The following is a 20,821-nucleotide window of genomic DNA, read 5'->3' as shown; positions in this document are numbered from 1 at the left end:
TCCTTTCCCAGTTGTGTTTTTCTATACAAGAACCATAGCCAACAAAACAGATGAAACTTTGTATTAGCATAAGCTTGTCTACATACAGCTGTAGGTAATCCTTTATGAAATAAATGCTAGGCTCCTATCTTAATCTGCAGACAGATTAATATGATCAACTATTCAAAATAAGTAGACACAAAAAAGAATAGGAAAACACTTCCAAAACACAACATGCATACACTTCCATATTTCTAGGATCAGAAAATTAATTTGAAGTATTACAAGTTGCTCTCAGAATAACAACTTTCCTTCCTTAAAGACTGTTGTACCTTTCCTTCTCTCCCTCTAATAATCAAATGCTATCTAATTAAAAAAAACCCCATCTATTCAAGAAATAAAGAATACTGATAGAAAATAAGTTTTATGCAGCTTGTATCTCTCACGGAGATTCTGGGCTTACTAAACTAGAACTCCTCTCCCCTTTAAAGTACTTATGGATCTATATCACTGTTAATAGAGATTTCAATAGACAACATTAGACAGAATATTGCAATTAATCCACAAAGCAAGTGTGCCACTTCAAAATCTTACCCCTGGGAGCTAAGACAAACAATGATTTACATTTTTCAATGCAGTCTTGAGCACATTGTGATGTCCTTTGCAGGCTGCAAAGGACTTCTGCCACTAAACAGTTTAACTTCTATTGTTTCTGTGGGATAGCAGTAATCTGTGGCAGGTTACAGGTAAATATTCACTGACAGATCAAAAGAGTTAAATAATTTGAGTTGTGGGAAAAGAGGGGAGGAGGTTCCTTTCCTTTTTTTTTTTGAGGGGGGGGGGTTGTCTTACAGGGTTTTACTATCACTAGGCAACTATTTTCCTACTTGGTTATTCTAATTCCAACTGGGAATATATAGAAGTGATCTAGATTTTTACTTAAATATTTACTTCTCTTAATTCAGAGATGATCGAAAAAAGAAAAGAGTGAGAAAGGGATGTCTACATGCTTTTTTTATGATTTATAGAGGCAGCATGAATAAGTTTTAGTTCAGCTTTATTTTAAAAAATGTGCAAGTTCAGGTCTTGTCTCTATGACAACTACAGAACTAGTGGAATGATTCTCTCTCTCTCAAGAAGCTGAAAAACTGAGTAATTCAGAGAGGAAGAGATTTTTAGTCAGACTATTTACAACTGTTTAGTTTTTGTTAACACCTATTTAAAGTTAATGCCTACGGAACACTTTTGGAGAAAGGATGTTTTCTTTAAGACAAAACTTCTTTCCTTGTTTAATTAAGAGGCAAGAGAAGTTCCAAAGGGACATCTGAACTTTCACTGAGTCTTCAGCAAATAAAATAACCAGACCAGATTTCATATTTCTAAGATGAAGATAATTTGAAAAGAAAATAAGCTATTTATTTAAAAGCCATGGAAATCTAGCCCCTATTTTAGGCATGCATATTTCCAAAGCAAATTCTTTTTCTTGCAAGAAAAGAATTCTCTTCTTTCTCCAGTCAGAGCAAGATTCTGCATTTAGAAGTCCTTACTACAACAAAAAGTTTTTATAACTGCCATAACTACTCTCTCTTTCAAACAGTTAACAACAGAGGAAAAGTTGCTGGGTTTTTTTCCAATCTAGAATGAAAACCAGTAGTATTTCACATAAAATAGTAGTAATATAACTAATGTGAATTATAAAAAATCTATGCAAGTTAGCATGTCCAAGTCTGGTAGCGTCACGTAAGTTGGAGCAGAAACAATTGCAATCCTGCACAAAGAAACTGGCAGGCTGTGGAAATGTTTGTGATGTATAATATACAGCAATAGAGATTTTAATCTAAACTCACCAAGGAATAGTAAAAATTTCAAGCTTTCAAGCTGCATCTCCAACTACAGCCTTAATTTTGTAACAAATTTTGCAAGTCTTGCATAGGTTCTCCCATTAGAAGATTTATAATACTAATTACTGTGCTTAGCGATTGTATTAGTACAGTTTTAATAAAGCTGAAAGCATTTAGTAATTTGAAAGGAAGGCTGCAAATAGCCAACTTCAAAAATGCCATTTGTAAAAGGACAGATACCTCCAGTAACTGAACTAGTTAACTTAAAAACGCAGCTAAAACATACTGCAAAGCATATTTGCCTTGTAGACTTTTGGAAAGCACACTGAACTAAATAGGTGATTTTAAACCCCAGAATGTGAAATATAGTTACTGTGCAAGTCTGTACCAATAAATTTCTCTCTGTGACATAATTGCAATTCTCCCATCCCCTACCATATACTCACCATATCTGTGCTAACACCGGTTGAGGTAACCCGGATTGAAAAAAAAAGTTTCTAGCTTGATCACCTATAAAAAAAAAGGACATGATTTCAGAAAATGCTAAAAATACCTGCAAGATGAAGAAGGAATTCATGAGTCAAAAATATCTAAACCAGAAGCAACAGTAAAACCATAAATACTTAATGCTATGCATACATAACAGAGTATGAGATTTAAACTTATTTTGTCACTTGCAAATCTACTAGGTATTTCCAACAAACACATACTGTTTAAGTCTGCAACAGTCAGCACCACATGAAGTCAACTGGGCATGAACATTTAGAGCAATCGGAAACTCATGGTTCACAGTCCCTAAATTGTGTTAATGGCTCTCTTTGCAGGAATCATACACTTTGTGAGAACAAGAAATTTTTTTCTTCTTCTTCCAGAGGAAGATAAACTCTACCTTAGATTTTTTTGGAAGTACAATGGCAGTCAGCTAGCACAAACTAAAGTGGTCTTTAGCCTGATGTGAACCTGATAAGCCACCATTAAAGAAACAATGGTATATTTCAAAGTCATTTTCCAACTATCAATTAAAACTAAGGATAGCAAAACAATTACAAAAGGATTAGGCACTTGGAAATGCTGTGGTCTGTAAAGGAAAGTTGTAAACAGACTAGAAATAGCACTAAATATCAAAGGAGGTCAATAAACACAGTAGTATTTTGTACCACATCTGTCAGGTAACAGGAGCAGAAACAATCAAATTGTATACTTGGAGGCATGTATGGCTGTGATGAGACTCTCCTAAGAATCCAATTCTGATTTCACACTCTGGAAATCCTCTTGATGGATCAGACAGCAAGAAAGGTAAATCACTTCTATACCTTTCATTTCAATTGAACATCAGAGTTTAGATAGCACTAAAGAAAATCAAATGCAACAAAACAAGCTAACATAAAAGTAAGCATCCTATTGCCTTTAAAATCAAAGCAAATCAGTGATGTTCACTGAAAATTTATTAGGATCAGTGCAATTTCTTTACTTGCAGCTTTACTTCCCACAACTTAAATCAATTTTGCCATTTAGACTATTTTTAAGAGGTCATCCACACTGATTTCACTAGTTTAAACAATCAGTTTCTGAAACAGATTTCAGTTAAATTAATACATCTTTACTTAAACAAACTTCTTAATCTCTTAGTATGTTAGCATGGTGGGTTGACCCCAGGCAGAAAACTAAGCAGCCAGCCACTCTCTCACTTCCCACTCCCCAGCAGTATGGAGAGGAGAATAGGGAGAGCAAAAGTGAGAAAACTTGTTGGTCATGATAAAGAGAGTTTAATAAGTGAAAGACCAGGGGAAAAACCCCAAGTGATGTAAAGGTAATCACTCACCACCTCCCTCAAGCTCAGCCTCTGAGCAATGGCTACCTTGGAAGACAACAGCAGCCTCCCTTCAGTTTTTGTTGAGCATGGTGGTATGGGATATCCCTTTGGTCAGCTGGGGTCAGCTGTCCTTGCTGTGTCCCCTTCCCAACTTCTTGCCCACCTCCAGCCTATTCGCTGGAGGGAATGCAGAGTGAGAAAGAGTGAAAGCCTTGAGGCTTTGCACGCACTGTTCATCCACAGCCAAAACATTGATGTGTTATCAACACTGCTTTAATCACAAATCCAAAACACAGCACCATATAGGCTGCTATGAAGAAAGTTAAGTCCATCTCAGCCAGACTCAGTACAATGAGTTAATTCATTGGGCACATTAAAAGCACTATAAATATTACCAGGCACCAGGGTGATTCCGCATCCTGAATCTCTAAAGTTTGTAAGTATCAGCTAGCTCTACACAATAAAACTGCTTTTTAGAGCCACAGTTACAAATAATTTTAATCCTACTCACAAAAAAAATCAAGTGTCATAAACCAAATACATAGCTGGTAAATATGAGAGCAATATCAGAAAAGATGGGGTTGAGATGGCAAGACATATGAAAAATGGAATACAAACCAAGTAAGATTGGTTCAATTTTTTTTAAATTCTTACGCCCAAATGCCTCCCAGACAACTCTGTACATATTTAGGCTTGGTAATTAAGATTTAATTAAATGAAATTAGAAGTGAAAACTATTTCATTACCAGTGATAAATCCAGATGTTGGTTTCAGACTATGGAACTGTTGATCATGTTTAGCTCTCTCCTCCACAGTAATAGCCCAGATATCCAGGTTGCCTAGTTCAAAACAAATGGACAAATAAAATTAAGAACCATTATCTACAAACTACACTATTTTTATTTCTGAGAGTAATCATATCATACCGGACCTCAGAAAACAACACACATCCAGAAGCTGTTCATCCAAAGTCTATAGCTAAAAGCTCCATGAACCAGCCAATTACAACTATTAAACTTAGCAGAACTAAACATTACCAAATTAAGATGACTGCTGGGAACTGATTCTCTTACCTGGCTCACACGAAAATTTAAGTTACAACCACACGACTCAATGTGCAATCAAACTTACAAATGGGCTATTAAAAGACAACATCAGCATACCAGAGGATATAATGCAGAAAGTTCATTAGACTAGATATTTAGGGGGTGGGAGGTCATTTGCCTCTCAAGAGTACATACAGCTGAAATGCAAGTTCTTTTAACTGAAAAGGTACCTCAAATAATCAGTTGTGTACTATGTGGTTTTGTACTATTATAACAGAAGAACTCTTCTTACTTGTATAGGAAAAGTATAATTCAACCAGATAGTAAACATTTTTCATGGGCAACAATAGCACAGGAAAGTGTGTTCCTCATTCTTCTGAGAATGAGAAATCTGAGTAAGTATATGTTATACAGACCAGATTCTTCACACCATACTCATAAATTGGATGTGAATATTTAGTTTACATTGAGATTTACTACCCTTCTACAGTGCTATGCTTCCACAATGCTTTTTCCAGTTCCACCACCATTTTTGCAGTAGTTCCTCTCCCTCCTCTTGCAGACATTTCGCTTTCATCCTTCAGATCATTTGTACGCAGAGCAAACATATCTCAACTTCCACTTGAGACCTCCAATGAACTAACACTGTTTTTCAAGTTTGTCTGAATAATTTCCAACCAGTAAAAATCATGATCTCAACAATGGTAGTAGCACACTGCACTGGTGCACCTTCCCGTAACTCCTACTGTATAGGAGTGTAACGATATGAAGGAATCTAAGTGAATGGAATTGCTGTTTTATTGAAGTAATATTAAAAGAGAACATGTAGATTTGCAGAAAAATAAACAGGAGATCTGACATTGACTCTGTCTCAGCAATAAATTCTCAGAGATTAAATTTCAGGTAATACAATCCACAAATATTTACAGCAAGTATTTCAAATTGCTTGCAGGCTGAGGCAGAATCAGACTCAGCAGTTATGAAGAACATGAGAATTTCCTGCCTCCTGAATTTCTTCTATTTAAAAACTACTTTCATGTGGCAAAATGTACTTTGGAGAGAAAAGGAAATGGACAAGAGGAAGAAAAACATTCCTTTAAATGGCAGATTTCATTAATGAAAGAAAAGCTACATTCTTGGTAGAAAATTATCATCTCAGTTTCAGGTAACCTATGTACTTCTAGAAGCAGACAGGCTAGTAATTGGAAAAAAGGCATTTTAAAATTAGTCCAAAAATCCCAGAATTATAGTAACTAAGCTCACAGAGGCACTGTAAACAGATTTCATAGCTGTGCTCCCTGTGGGAATGAAACAGGACTCTCTGGATATGAACATCTCAAAACACAATAGTTCATGTAAGCAATTTTCTCCCCCATCTTCTTATGAACTCCTGACTGGAGGAAAGGAATGGTGTTGATTAAAACTTTATGACTGGTAATGCAGACTAGGCCAACTAGGAGCAGATGAACATCTCCCTGTATTGGAAATGACTACACCAACCTAAGATCCTAAGGCTGGATGTGGTAGCTTACACGAAGAGGGAGAATTTCTTGAGAAAAAAAAGCAAAACCAAACAACAAACCAACATGAAATTTGCTATCATTCACCAGCTTGCTCTCTCTCAATTTGAGGTATGCATGACTTGTACCAAAAAACCCACCTAACAAAAAACCCCAAACCCAAAAAACACAACAACAAAAAACCCACCAGCTCTTCCAATCCTTCCACAAAGGCGGCAATAAAACCCAAAACTAAAAACTCTTATGGCAAGAGGTCACTAAAAATGTATTCTATTAACTATTTAAAAAAAAAAAAAAAAAAGTTTATTTCTTCTCTGAAGTCCCTGTAACTAGAACAAATGACTGTCAATATTTACTCTTCCAGATGGAGATCTGGTTGGTTTTGAAACAGTGGATCTCCTTTGTGGGATATGAACATCAAAAGAACCAATGTTAAACCAAGCAAGCCTAGTAGCCTTTTCAGTCCGAAAAGTATGAATGGCATCTCTGACATTGCCTTGTTTCCATCTTTTGTTATTTGAGGAAACAATAAGACCTATGGGAGGGCATGAAGCAGGATCTTACCCAATTACCAAGACATCATTCATGGCTTCAGATCCTGGATGCCAATAGAGAGGTTGTGGGGCTTTTCAATATATTCAGATACAAAGGAGGCAGTCACCAAACCACAAAATTGGCTCATAAGCAAGCTATTGAATGCAGCAGCAAGCCCTTTAACCATCTTTTCTTTTATATGGCTTAGCAATCATCTCATCTGCAAAAGTGAAGCAGTGGCCTCATATATGAAATGGGCACTTTCTTCTTCTGGACAAATCAACAGAAGGTCAAGCATACCACATTCTTCCCAACAATTACAAAAATTCTACCATGCCTATTTTTTTTTAATTAGTCATTCTTAAAATGAGCAGTGTTCTGGAATATCAGTGAGTCACCCCAATTTAACTGTTGGGTGCTGTGCTCTTTCCATACCCATTTCCCAAGTTGACTTGAAAGATTCTCTAATAAGAAAGGAGTGAAACAAAAACATCACTATTGGTATTCATCAGCAGAGGGATACCCAATATTGCACATATAGAGTGAAGGCTCTCCCAAGATGGAGACTGCATAAATTTTCTCCTCTGCATCTTGTTTGGTGACTACAGGTAACAGAAAATGTTGCATTCTTGAAAGGATGATAAATTTCCCCATAAAAATTGGAATTTTCTCTACACCATTTGTTTCCTCTTACAACAATCTTAGACTCCTGCTTTCATTCTTCTGAGAGGAGGTACGATGCTACTTGGTAGACTTGGTTCAAGTATGAGTATCATAACAAACGTCCCTCATACTACACTGCAAGTTAAAGACACTCCAGAAACTACATTAGCCACACGCTTATTTCAACGGCCTGTTTGTAAAGCAATCAGATGAGAAAAGTTGTTTGAGAAGAAATAGCAAATTCCTTCCTTTGTAAAGCCATGTACGAGAGTTAACAGGATCCTGGACAACAGATGCAAGATCAAATGGTTTTTTATTTATATATATATATAAAAGTTGAAAAAAGAAAGCTGTATATCCATCTGTAATGCAATGAGAACTCTCTGAAGATGGCAGAGGAGAATGCTTTGAAGACAAGATTTTCATTAAGAATGTATGTACATGTTTCAGTATGGGTGCATGCAAACCACAGCCCTAACTCTAAACAAAAGGAAATACTTCAGTCCGAACAAGCAGATTTCATTCACTTCAAGACTTCTCTTAGATTGTGAAAGTCATGGTGAAATTAAGCTATTCACAACCTTTTACATGACCTGAACGGGTATCCTACATGAAACTGTCCAGTGAGTTTATTTGATCAAAGCTTTTGTAGCCAGTTTCACCCCCAAACTGAGAAAGTCCGGCACCAAGCAAGATTTAATTCCAGAGGGCTGGACTTAAAGATAACTGAGGCAAGGAATGGCAGCTTCCAATTATATGTTTGTTCTAGCTACCATGTGCAAAGAGATACTTCTGTTGTGCATCACGGACTTTTTCACACCAGCAAAGATTGCATCCAATCAATTGTGTTTAACAAGAACTGGGTTTCTCTAACAACATACTCTGAACATGTGTGCTTCCTGTAGCCTCCCACTAAAACGCTAACACTAGATTCACATTTAGTTCCTAGCTATACCCAATCCCAAAACCCAGACTTCCATATATATTTATATACGTTCATACACACACTTATTTGTGTCTGTATGTGTGTATGCATATTTATGCATATATATATATACACAAACATACATAGACACACAACAAGAATCGTATCTGCATCTCCAGAGAAAAGCCCTTAACAGATGCAACATTTAAGTGGAACCAAACTAGTTACTAGGTCTCAGCACTGAAATTTATCTCTGTAAACTTTCTTCAGATCGGTAGCAAAACTAGAGTCAAAAATGTATTTCATGTGAACAGCAAAAAGTCATGTCTCTATTGCACTACCAGGGCCCTTCCTGGATCTTTTAAAAAGAGTAAAGTTCATTTATGACAGGGGAGGGTATAGCATCTTGGAGAGCTAAAATTGCAGCACATTTGTTGTAATCTCAACATGGGTTATGGGCCAATAAGGAAAAGAAATTTGAAGTGATGGCATCCAAAGGCATCTGCTGTATTTTTTAACAATGACAAAACCCAAGAATCCTCAAAAAAAACCCCATATCCACTTCTTAGCCACACCTAGTGCAGAATGAGGCTATGCCCTACTGCCAGTGGCTGAGTGGCCTGGATCTGCCCTACAGTTACAAACTGTAATGGATCAATGCACAAAAAAGGGATACAGCACAGATTTTCTGTTTGACTCCTCTGAGATGTCTCTGCAAAATTTCATATGTGTTCTCTACTGGGTCTGCAAAAACATCACAAATCAGATAAACTACCATCTCAGAAAGATACACTTCCATAAACACTTCCATACAGAACATGTTCGGAAATCAACGTTTATGCAGTTTTTGCATATAAGAATAGTTCAGAATACACTATAAACAACTTACCCCCAAAAGGTGTTGGAAACTGAGCCATGGTTCTGTCACTTTTAGCTGTTTAATAGATGCCTGAAAGCAAAACAAAACAAAATACCATGAGATAATCAAACAGTTACAGTGTCTTCCATTTTCAATATATTTTCTGTACCACCATATAATTAGTACAGCAAAAATAAAGGTAATGAAAAAGTAGGATTATATAAATACAACCCACAAGAACTGTTACTTACAAGAGAACTGTCTCTTTTTTTTTCACTACCCTATGCATCCATGATTGTGATGTCATACTAGCAAAAAGCTACATTTCAGTTCTGTTTCAAGAATGTCATCAAAAACAATCTTCATACTTATAAATACTCAGTGATGTAGTAAATAACAGAGTTAAGTCAGCCCCAACAGACAAGATCTCAATGACACTGCTCAATGCTGCATTACTTTACCGAGTATTAGAGCTCTGCTCCCACTTAAGAGCAAAACTGGCTCTATATCCAACTGTTGAAAACATACAACATTGTCAGTGATCTGTTTTTTATTCCTGACAGAAAAAAATCATGAAATGCACTGTCTTGCTGAGATTTCCTTTATTTTAAATAAAGTACATTAAAAAATGAAACTAGATTTCAAAACTGCTTTACCTCCAAACTAGCCCACAAATTTAATAAGCACATCCAAAAGAACAAAGTGCTAAAGGTGACATCACAAGCAAAAATACATTAGTTGGTGGGAGATACTCTTAACTGCTTGCTTTTCAAATAAAAGCAATCTACAGAGTCTAGAAATTTAATCTTTAAAGAAAAAAGGAAAAACATTTTTCTTACTCCACACAAAGGCTGACATGAACTGCCTGAGCCAAGAGGACAATAGCTAGCAACAGAGCCACAAAACAATGAAAAAGCAGCCTCTTGTCCTACTAGATTCCACTCATGTTTTCCAGGCAACAGGAGAAAAGCAAAAGGAAACAGTCAGAAGGAGAATAATTTAGACTGCTTGAACAGCAGCAGAAATTTATCAATATCACTAAGAAAAGGCATTAACTTGCATCAACAATTTCCTTTTGTCTGAATTTCTTGTTTGCTCCCTTCCCCCTTTCACACTTCTCACACACTCTTCTGGCTTCCAACTTGGGAACCTACTATATATACACTTCACAGATGTCACTGCAGAAAAATCCACAGCACTTTTGTAAGCCAATCTCCTCATCAGTTGTAATTTAGAGAACTATGAAAAAAATACTGAATTTTTTTCTCATAATTTGGCAGAGCAATCAAGCGTGGTACATGACTCAGAAATGTTCTTCCAAATGCCAGGTAACACAGCCGATACTAATTTCATGCACAGCAAGCATTATCTCAAAAGTTTTAAATCACATGCATACTGATACAGTGTTTTCAGAATAAGCCATCTTAGTAGTATGACTCTTTCAAAAGCATTTCTTAATTGCTAGAAGATCAGCACTTTAATCTTTGCTTATGCTTTCTTATTGTACTCTGTTGCAGGCAATACCTCTATTATGCTTCTGTTTTTTTTAAAACTGCAAGCAAACCCTGGGGGGAAAAAAAAAATAGCTCTCTGAACTTCCACACACGTACTATTGAATTTTACAGCAGAGGCAGTTTTTACACTCAAGTGTTAAAAAGATAACAGGAGAGAGACCAGCAGAGCACAGATTCGCTTCCTACTTCAATTTCCCAAAGTATGCAGAAGGACAGGAAAAGCACTTGGGGCAGTAACCGGAGGACAAGAGACTTAAAAAGGAGAACTAGAGGGTGGGTTGGGGAGGGATGCTGGTGGTGTTTGTTTTGTTGTTTTGGTCTGGGGATTTTTTTGCAAGCTAAGAAAACTTAAATATTGTAAATACTGGGACAGAAGAGTGCATAAAAGGACTGAAAGTGTTTAGTCACTTAAGGGAACATTCCTCCACAGATTACTAGTACTCCAAAGGAATTGGTAGTTTATTCCTCCTTTACCTTGAACACATCAGAAAGAGGGAAGGGAGTGGGAAGTCTCAAGACTAGCCCTGTGCTAGATGCCAAAGAAAGCATAAAACCATTCTAAAGGCTTCGGGAGGGAAAGAAAGAAAAAAAAGCGGGGGGGGGGGGGGGGGAGGGGAGGAATTAGCAGTAAGCAGATTAAATAGTAATGGGTAAAATGGAGAAAAGGAGCAAAAAGCTATGTTTAAACTTGAGACTGAAAACCAAAATAAAATACACTGCAGAGAGACATACAATAAGAAGCAAACAGAGGGAGAGGAAGATCAACATACTCCAGTAAGAGAATAATTTAAGTTTGCTCTTTATTGGCAGTCTAACACCCAACTTCCATAACCAAAGGTTTCATTTTACATGCCCGAGGGTGACACCAGGGGCCCTAACTCTGCGGAATTAAACCTTGCAACTGTGGACAGTTGATTCCAACAGTTTGTTAGATATGAAAATGATGGCTAAAAGAGTTTAGGTATTTCACAGCATTCCAATATTGACTTTGTAGTTTTTTGTTTAAGTATGAAAGAGCTGAAGAACCTGCCCTGTGAGGAAAGACTGAAGGAATTGGTTCTTTTTCTCTCTGGAGAAGAGAAAGCTCAGTGGGGACCTCATCACAGTTAGTCCAGTACTTAAAGGGTAGCTACAAAGAGGACAGAGGCTGTCTTTTCACAAGGAGCTACAGGAAGAAAACAAGGGGGGAATGGGTACACATTGCACTTGGGAGAAGTTTCATCTCAATAAGAAATTTTTTACAGTGAGAACAATCAATCACTGGAACAATCTCCCCAAGGATGGGGTAGGGTCCCCATCACTGGAGATTTTCAATACGCAGTTGGACAGAGTGTTAGATAATCTCATCTAGGCTCCCTCTCCCATGAAAGACTGGGCCAGATGGTCTTTCAAGGTCCAACATTACCCGGGCTGTTCTATGATTCCATTTTTTTGGGTTGAAGATCTCTGGGGTGGAGACGAGGTATTATTTATCCAAAAAGTATCTGACATAGTCATCATATTATAAATTTATCATATATTTGTAAATTTTTGTAATGAAATACAAGCACTGATATTTCAAATTGCAGCATTATTTTGAAATGTTGTTCTAGATCTGCATGCCTCGTACCCTAATCTCTTCCAGTTCCACAATAGCGTTAACTCCTCTACCTTTTTTCTTCCTCCTGACACCCCCAACAAGAACACACGCACTGTGGGACCAAACAAAAATGATGTAGGAACCAATTGACTGTAAAGCCGACAGAAAAACAGAATGGGTAAACTGAGCTCTGTGCCATTCCCTTCAGGAAAGCAGTAATTTCTCTCTAACTAACTAGTGATATTTGTATTTGTAGGAACTTAGATATCTCAGCAATTTTTTGAACTCTAATTGTTCTAACAAATTCGATTGACATTGACCTATGAGTTCAGAAATTATTCAAGCAGGAAGAAGGAGAGACAATAAGAGGAACCACAACTGCACTGTCAGTCAGTCATATGCACTGTTTCCTTAGAAGGCAGCCCAAAACATATACCACAAGCAAAATCATGCTTGTAATGAACTGTTAAATAACAGTCCATCAAATAGCTTATTTTCCACAAGATCAGAAGAAGCAACAGATATTTTATACTGCTTTTAGAAAGAACAATAAAGAACACCTTTGCTTGTCCACAAAAAAGCTTAAGCCATCACTGCATGGAGACTTAACAGATGCAACATTAAACGCTTCCTTCTAACATACATCACTTAATCTATACACAGAGAGATATACATCTAATCTACACACAATATAAACCACTAAACACTACGATCATTTACAAGTTCCGTACTTCCCAACTCTCCAGAAAAGGCATGCACACAAGCTTTCAAATTCACAGTGTGGTACCCACATCAACCATATCGCATGCCCTCTCCCCACAAAGGTCTGTGCAGCACCAGAACGTGTTTGTATTCTCAGGTCGGTGAAAGCAGCAGAATGAACAAATGATGTTCCAGTAGATCAATAAATTGCAAATGCACACAAGACCCATTATACACACCTGCTCTCTGTAATTCTTTTCTCATCAGGATTATTATACCATGTTGTTACGAGTAGGCAGAAAGGATGCTGGTTGTGAGCATTGTTACAGTTTCACTCAACATCCACTGTGTTCAGAGGTTTTACCTCTCTGTCACTTGGGAGGTGGAAAGCCCGCAAAGTCTGGGAGTGACCATTTCCAGCAAGGAAAGTGGGTGTTATGTTTCACAAATATTGGGGTCAATAGGACCAGATAAGCCTATGGTTTTCAGTCTGAGGACCAATGCTATTTCTCAGAGCTAAGGATATGGACAACACTTGGAGGTAGGTTATCAGCCCTGATTGTCTTCCACTGCGGCAATCCTACCGGAATAAATACAATCTTGGAGGTAGGTTATCAGCCCTGATTGTCTTCCACTGCGGCAATCCTACCGGAATAAATACAATCCTCCCACCCCCGATCTCCTTATGGACTTTGGAGCACAATGAGGCTTTCCCCATGCCTGAGCATGGGGGATGATGAAATGTCACACAGGCACATGGATGCAAAGCGTAGAACATCAGGACCACAGCATTCAGACAGGCATAACTTTCATATTCTGTACAATCAGAACTTTCATAATCTACACAATTATTTTTATATACACAGAGAGTGTTAAAACATACATTTAACTAGGTTAGTTTATGAGAAAAATTTGCTTACACCCAGCTCTGAGCGAGAGAGACAAGGAAATGCCAAGCCATCTCAGCTGTTAGTGCTCTCTCTTCCATCTTATACTATTCTAGATAAGCCTAGAAATATTTTATTTCCTGTCCCTCACTCTAAATCATTTACTTTCTTCTCATAAACCAATATTGTACATTCAAGTAGTACTCTTTTTTATATATACAAGAAGTACTCTCTTAACATTCTGTTCTTCCTCAAACATAAAGGAGGGCTTTCCAGACTAAAAGTTATTCATATAAAGGTAAAATTTAAACTTACATAGAGACCAACTCCGTATATACATAAGCCCAGATCATATCTAAATTTAAGTACTGATGTTTTATCTAAGTTTTTACCTTGAAAAAAATGTCCATGCTGAAAACAACTACACTAACAACACTTATGCATAAAAGTTGGACAGCTATGAAAATGCCTTCCACTGCGTATTATATACGGACTTTAACAATGAGGCTCAAAACTTTATTATAGTTTCTATTTAAAGTTGTCTGTGCTCTTCTAAGGGCACGTTTACACAGAAAATTGTAATAAAGCCACAGGAGGTATAAATTATGAGCAATTTAGCAATTTCAGTGCTATGTGTATTTATATGGACACGTTTAACATGAAAAAAATCATATTTTCATTTTTCTTAAAATGCAGCACAGCATTTCTATTCCTAAACAATCACTCACAAGATAATTTGGGCAGACAATTCAACAAGTAATTCCTGAGGTAACTTATCGGTCACCTTCCTCCTCCTACAGGAAAAAAAGAAACAAAACCAACCAGATAAAAACCCCACATCCTTCTCAAGCATTCCAAATTATGACAAAATACCCCCAAGCAGGATGTCACATGAGAGTATCACAGACTGACAGCAGGTTTTGTTGTTTTCCCATGTTATATGGGAAAGTCTTTAGACTAGTATTAATAAAAGGACTCTGATAGTTTCAGCAGAGCCTGGTAATTTTAGGTAGATGTCAGAAAATAAAAACAGTTTGAGACATTCATGCAAGTTTGATTCTTGCTCTTTGGAGATGAGATCATTAATACAGTTACCAGTTTCAGTCAAACTTTTCAGAGTTTCTGCTCTTTACAGGAATGACTTCTAACTGTAAAAACCCTCACAAATGTTAAATTCTACTGTTTCTTGTATGTTTTGCCAAGCACCCAAATGAGATTAACAAAGCTAGTCACCACTGCCAATGCTTTTCAATTCCTGTGGCAATGATCAAACTGCTGAGAAGGTCAGATACTGTCAATACAGAAGTGTCTATCTATCTACCTACCTACCTTCTGCTATGGGGAAAGGATAACCTGGCCACAAAGGAAGAAAAACCACTATAAACCCACCAAGCAGGCAAAAGATGTAGTAGCGAGGCACATTCTTCTACACTCAAGAGTCTAACAAATAAAGAGCTCCTTACTTTCTAAAAACGGGAAAAATGGACATTTAATGTTGACATTTACCAACAACCATTGTGGAAACCCTAGACTGACACCACAAATGGTGTTTATGTGTACAACAAATTTGCAAGCAGTTAAGGACATTGTTTATTTTCTTGCCATGTCACTGTCACTTTATCTTGTTCAGTCACGTGAGCTTTAAGTGTTTTTGTAGGAAAGCCCTCCACAAGTACTTCCACAGGAACTACCAGGTTTTTATCTGTTCTTGCTGAAGTACTACATAATGGACACACTGTACAAAACACATTTTATTACTTCAAAACCTTTGGGTCAAATTTTAAGAGGCTGGTTATGAAGAACATTCTTGGTCAAATCAGACTTATACCACCCAAAGTTCTCAGAGAAGTTTAAGATCCAGGCAACAGACTTCTTTGCCATCCAGATTAACAGTTGGCTTGCTGTTTTCCACAATTTGTCTTTCATTAAAACAGTACTGAGTTTCCCAAGCTATATTAACTCGTACGTTTCTGGGTGAAGGTATTTCTCATTTCTTTAACTGACATTTAAATATTAATAACTATTAATTTAACCTGAGCAAGGTGCTCAGAACTTTTCTTTAAGAGAGAAGTTTCTTCAGAGAGAGTTCAGAGATTAATTTCTTGAAAATTTAGTCCTTTTCTTCTTCCAATAGATGAGAAGCAATCAGGTAGCTGTTATTTGCGTTAATATAATCCCTTCTGAAGCAAATGAAAATGACAATCCCCATTTCAAAGCTGGGGAAAGTATGGCAGGAAAGCATTCTAATTCATGGTAAAAGTTAATCGTGTACATTGGAACAGAAACCTAATTCAGTCTGATCATGAACCACAGGAACATGTTTTGCCCATGGGTATTACAAACAGCAGAGAAATTAAATGATAAGGTTGGAGAGAAGTTAAAGAACCAGAGATCTTCCAGTGTCGTTACATTCTGCATCTTCATCCAGGTAAGAAATGTTGCTGATGACTACATATTAACACCAGTACTCCAACAGCTCCCAAGCACTACAGTTAAAATGTTTCAGGGTGGTACGGGCTGTATAACCAAAGCAAAGGTCTTTCCCTTACGGACTTCCCAGTTTAATCAAATGGCATTAACATGAGGAGGAAAGCAAGCAAAGGCTGCAGTGATAAGATCATTTTGTTGTATAGTTTAGCTAGCAGAATTTGAATGGCTGTTTCTATCTTTTACATATATAGGTTGGTTTTAATTTTGACAGCATTTCACCTAGTAATTTCAGTACTGAGTGAACTGTGACTGAATTACAGTATCTTTTTAAAGAGATGGTTGGCTTTCATTTTAAAAGATATAACATGATGGAAAATCCACTGCACCACTCAACTGTTTCTCAAACCCTTATTAAGAAATAAAATAAATATCTTGTTTTATTTTCACTTTAATATTTACATCATTCTGAACCACCAGACCTTGTAAAGTATGAATTCTCATTTTTAGAACAAACTTTTAGTAGTTTCTTTGCACACACAAATTCTATTTTTTTCTTTCTAGTTGTCTTTACTTACAGAGGTGTAGTAATAAGCTTTCTTTTTTGTTTGTTCTGGGGTTGGTTTTTTTTGGTTAAAAAACTTCATGAACACAATTGCAGTTGGCAAGTTCTGACTCCTCCCCCTTCAAAACAAGTTCTGTTATACTAAAAATCTGAAGCACAAGAATTACAGAGCTAGGAATACATGCCACACCTACAAGATAGCCTTAACAGTAGGCTGGCATTAACTTGAAGAATGATTCAGTAAGGAGGACAAGGAACTGCATGATATCACTGCTAGATATCAAAGTATTGTGCCTAGACACTCAAAGTCTATTTTGTTTTGCAAACATGAACCTAAGCAGCTATCTCAACTGCTAGTAAGTAGTGGTTTATAGTTATACTGAATGCTAATAGACTCAGATAAAGCAGACTGGTTCTGCAATTTACATTACAGAAAATGAAGACAGTCATGCTTTATTTCAGAACTGTTAATCTGGCTGTCTCCATGGCTCAAGGATCACTAAGCAATGGCACTTAGAAGATACACTCGGAACAAAAGAGAAAAGGGGCCAAAGCCTGGAGTCCAGCCTTAGCCAAAGGAAAGCAAAGTCTGAGTGCTCTGTAATACCTAAGTGCTAGTTTTATGTTATTTGTATATTAGCGTATTATTCTAAGAGGCTGATAACGTCACACCTTTAACTTAGCCACTGTTAACTTTTTTAACTCTAACTTTCTGACAGTAGAGCACAGATGTTTCGAAAGCCCAGTATAGTACTGGATCATTTCTATTTCACTAGGCATTCTTCCCTTATCAATTTTCTAATCTCTCCAGACCACATAACAAGTAACCTTGTTTCTTCCTTTACTGCCTCAGCAAGAAATAGCCCAGCTACAGCATAATATGATTATGCTTTTTTTTTTTTCAGATGCTTTCCTTATTCATACTTTAACTATCACAGCAGAACTGCTTCCACTCCCCCTTGGGCTACCTCCTACAGTGAGGTGGACACTGCTATATTACTTGCAAGCCAAGAACGTCATGTAAACATACCAGTGGGTAGCTGATAAGTTTCCCCCACTTTCCTACAGATTCCCACTACACAACTCTATGTGAACTGTCCCATGTTTCACCACATTGGTCCAACACTACTCCGGTGTCCCTGCCTTCTCAATGCAACATTTTAATCTATCTTGCCATGTACCTCCACTGCAGCTAAAGCCACCCTAACCACAAGCATTCCTTTTTCATACCCCTGCATGAGCTCAGAAGCAATAGGGAGGTAGATCCGTGAGCTGTGTTTTCAGTCACAAGACTGAAAAGCAAAGACATTATGGACACAGTTTAGATCTGTGCTCCTCCTTTTTGAGTACGCCAACATAACTGTCTCTAACGTTAGACAGATCAGAATCAAAGGACTCATAACCCAGCTTGATGTTCTTAGAGGAATGAGGACAGCCAAAGGAATAGGTCAGAGCCATCAAGTCTTTCTTGGACAGCAGTGGCAGTCTTCTATCCCAAGATTTCATTACTTGTAGGCCTAACCTAATCCCATGTAGCTATGCTGTGCAAATCCTCATTCTTAGCCGAACTTGACAGCTGATCATTTGAAATAGGGACAATGAAAAAAGGAAAAGGGGGAAAAAAAAAAAATCAGATGTTCTGAGTTTTTTTACTTCACATTCTCCACCTCTGTCCCAAAGCAACAGTTATGCTGGAGGAAGAGTAAGAAGGAAGAAAAAGCCCAGAGTCAGCATAAGTGTAAGGGGAGAGAGTTCAGATCTGTGTCCATTCCCTTTCCCCTCCTCCTAGGCAAAACCATAAGACAAAAAGGTCTAGTAGGGCAGAGATGGGATAAAGTTGGTGATATAAGAGAAGGCACAGATGGTTCTGTTCTTTTAACTACTCCAGTGTGGGTCAGTTTGTCCTCTATAAGCATCTGCTCTTCTGAACTCTTAGAGGAAAGAGGATCATCAGTTACATAAATGCAGTGGTATGGCAAAAGCAGTTTGCTATAGCAGATTTGTCAAGTAGATTTTCAAAATAATGCTTTAATATGAGGAATTATTCAGTGTCTACCAAGCCTTATCAGTAGTTGTGTCAGATCACATCACTATTGACTGAAGTAGCCAACATCTCCTACCCATATGCCTTCTGCTCTGAATCTCTTCAAACCTCTGTCTTCCTAACTCTTTCGCATGACAGCAGGAGCGCTTTCAGATCCAAGAACAGACATATATTACGTCGTTTAGACAAGTATTCCTGCTATTCGCCTTCCTTCTGGTCACACTTAACGCTGTTGTTCAGACAGTTTGATAGCAGTCATTCTCTGCGGCTCACTCTATTTTCTTCTTCTAATCAGTCATATTGATTTCCTTCAGAATATCAATTCAAGAACTTTGATCTCAGGGCAAAATTCTCTGAAGGGGACCCCGCAAAAATATATAAGCAGTCCTTGAACCTGCGCTGAACATAAGTAGTATCCCTAAGGGAGGGCTAACCTCCCTGCACTTCACTGAAATAAAAAGACCCCAAAGCAATGAAGGTGAATGGCAAAGACTTGCTCGTTGGTTTTGTCTTTAAAAAAAAAAAAAAATCATTTCAAAAAGAAATCACTTATCAATGAATTGCCCAGCACCACTGAGCAGTGTGTTGTGAGAGAAGTTTGATCTTTGGGGCAAGAACAAAACAGGCATTAAAACAAATCCTGAAAATGAGGATGCTTTCCTAACTTTTTTGGAAACTACTTTTTTCTTCTACAACAGAACTTCCCAGAGAAAGGGGTCACACAAACACTCTGCAAAAAGTTATAGTTCCAGCTGTTTGGGTTATACTGACTAAGCAAGCACTTCACAAAATTCTCAAAATTTAATTATGAGGATTCTCATATTCAGCCAAAACCATCTTATTGACCTATAAATCTATCAATGCAGCACACACCAGGAAATTCTCTGCTCTGTGGCACTAACACACAGGTACAGTCCTGACCCCAGCGCTGTAAGGTAATTGAATATATTTGTGTACAATGCAGTGATCTAAGTACTGCATTCACCGCGGTTATCTCACCCTTTTGATTTCATCACAAGCAACACATATAATTTATATGTAATAAAAAGTATATAGCCATAAAAATAATATATACGTAGCAGAAGCTTCATATGTGTGGGTATCTACACAAAGTACCACATCAGCATCAAACAGCAAGGTTAAATCCTTTTTGTTACAAGGATGAGTTTAAACAGTTATGTGGAGTGCAGGTGCCCAGGTGCTGGCAGCGAGGGGCCACAGGGAGGCCTAAGGCTCCAACAGACCCACCACAGGGTACAGCTGAGCCCCTCAGCCAAGATGGTGGCACCCCAAGGAAGGTGTGTGTAAGAAAGGGCAAAACACTCCCTGGCAGTGAGGGGAAAAGTGTGAGAAACAGCCCTGAGAGCACCAAGGTGAGAGGAGGGTGAGGAGGTGCTCTAGGTGCCCCAGCAGGGATGGAGAGACCACAAAGGAGCAGATAGCTACACTGCAGCCCATGGAGGACCCCAGGCTACAGCAGGTTTATCCTGGGGGACCACAGGCTGTGGAGAGGACCCACACTGGAACAGGGGAAAAGCATGCAGAGGAAGAAGCAGCAGAGAGCAGCTGATATGGACTAACCACAGCCCCCATTTCCCACCCCCCTGTGCTGCTTGGGGCATGGGGGAGGTAGAGGAGTCAAGAATGAAGGAGTGAAGCTGAGCCTGGGATAGAGGAGGGGGAAAGGTGGTGTTTTGGTTTGTCTTTGTTTCCCCACCATCCAAACCTATTTTAATTGGTGATAAATTAAATTCATTTTCCCCAAATCAAGTCTGTTTTGTCCATGACAGTAATTGTTATGTAATCTCCTTGTCTTTATCCCAATCCATGAGCTTTTTCACCCCATCTTCTCCTTCATTCTGTTGAGAAGGGGAGCAAGTAAGCGGCTGGGTGGGCATCTGACAGACAACCAAGGTCAACCCA

General features: G+C 38.0%; 1 protein-coding gene across 8 annotated transcripts in view; it reads right to left on the bottom strand.

The window, feature by feature from the left end:
- ITSN1 (intersectin 1) overlaps positions 1-20,821 on the bottom strand; it is a 145,605-nt gene that overhangs the window by 103,952 nt on the left and 20,832 nt on the right. For 6 of the 8 annotated variants that reach the window (XM_075771243.1, XM_075771268.1, XM_075771300.1 and 3 more), the window contains 3 exons: positions 9,211-9,270; positions 4,380-4,472; positions 2,267-2,330 (listed from right to left, as the gene is read on the bottom strand). In XM_075771243.1, the coding sequence (XP_075627358.1) occupies positions 2,267-2,330; positions 4,380-4,472; positions 9,211-9,238 (185 nt within the window). In that variant the 5' untranslated portion in view covers positions 9,239-9,270. Of the gene's footprint in view, positions 1-2,266; positions 2,331-4,379; positions 4,473-9,210; positions 9,271-14,590; positions 14,657-20,821 lie in introns of those variants that run through there. The other 2 variants (XM_075771259.1, XM_075771291.1) reach the window with 2 other exon arrangements.

Source organism: Balearica regulorum, chromosome 1 (assembly GCF_011004875.1).
Source record: "Balearica regulorum gibbericeps isolate bBalReg1 chromosome 1, bBalReg1.pri, whole genome shotgun sequence".
Classification (NCBI taxonomy): Eukaryota; Metazoa; Chordata; class Aves; order Gruiformes; family Gruidae; genus Balearica; species Balearica regulorum.
The sequence above is the reverse complement of the archived record's forward strand: the minus strand, read 5'-3'. Positions and strand labels throughout refer to the sequence as shown.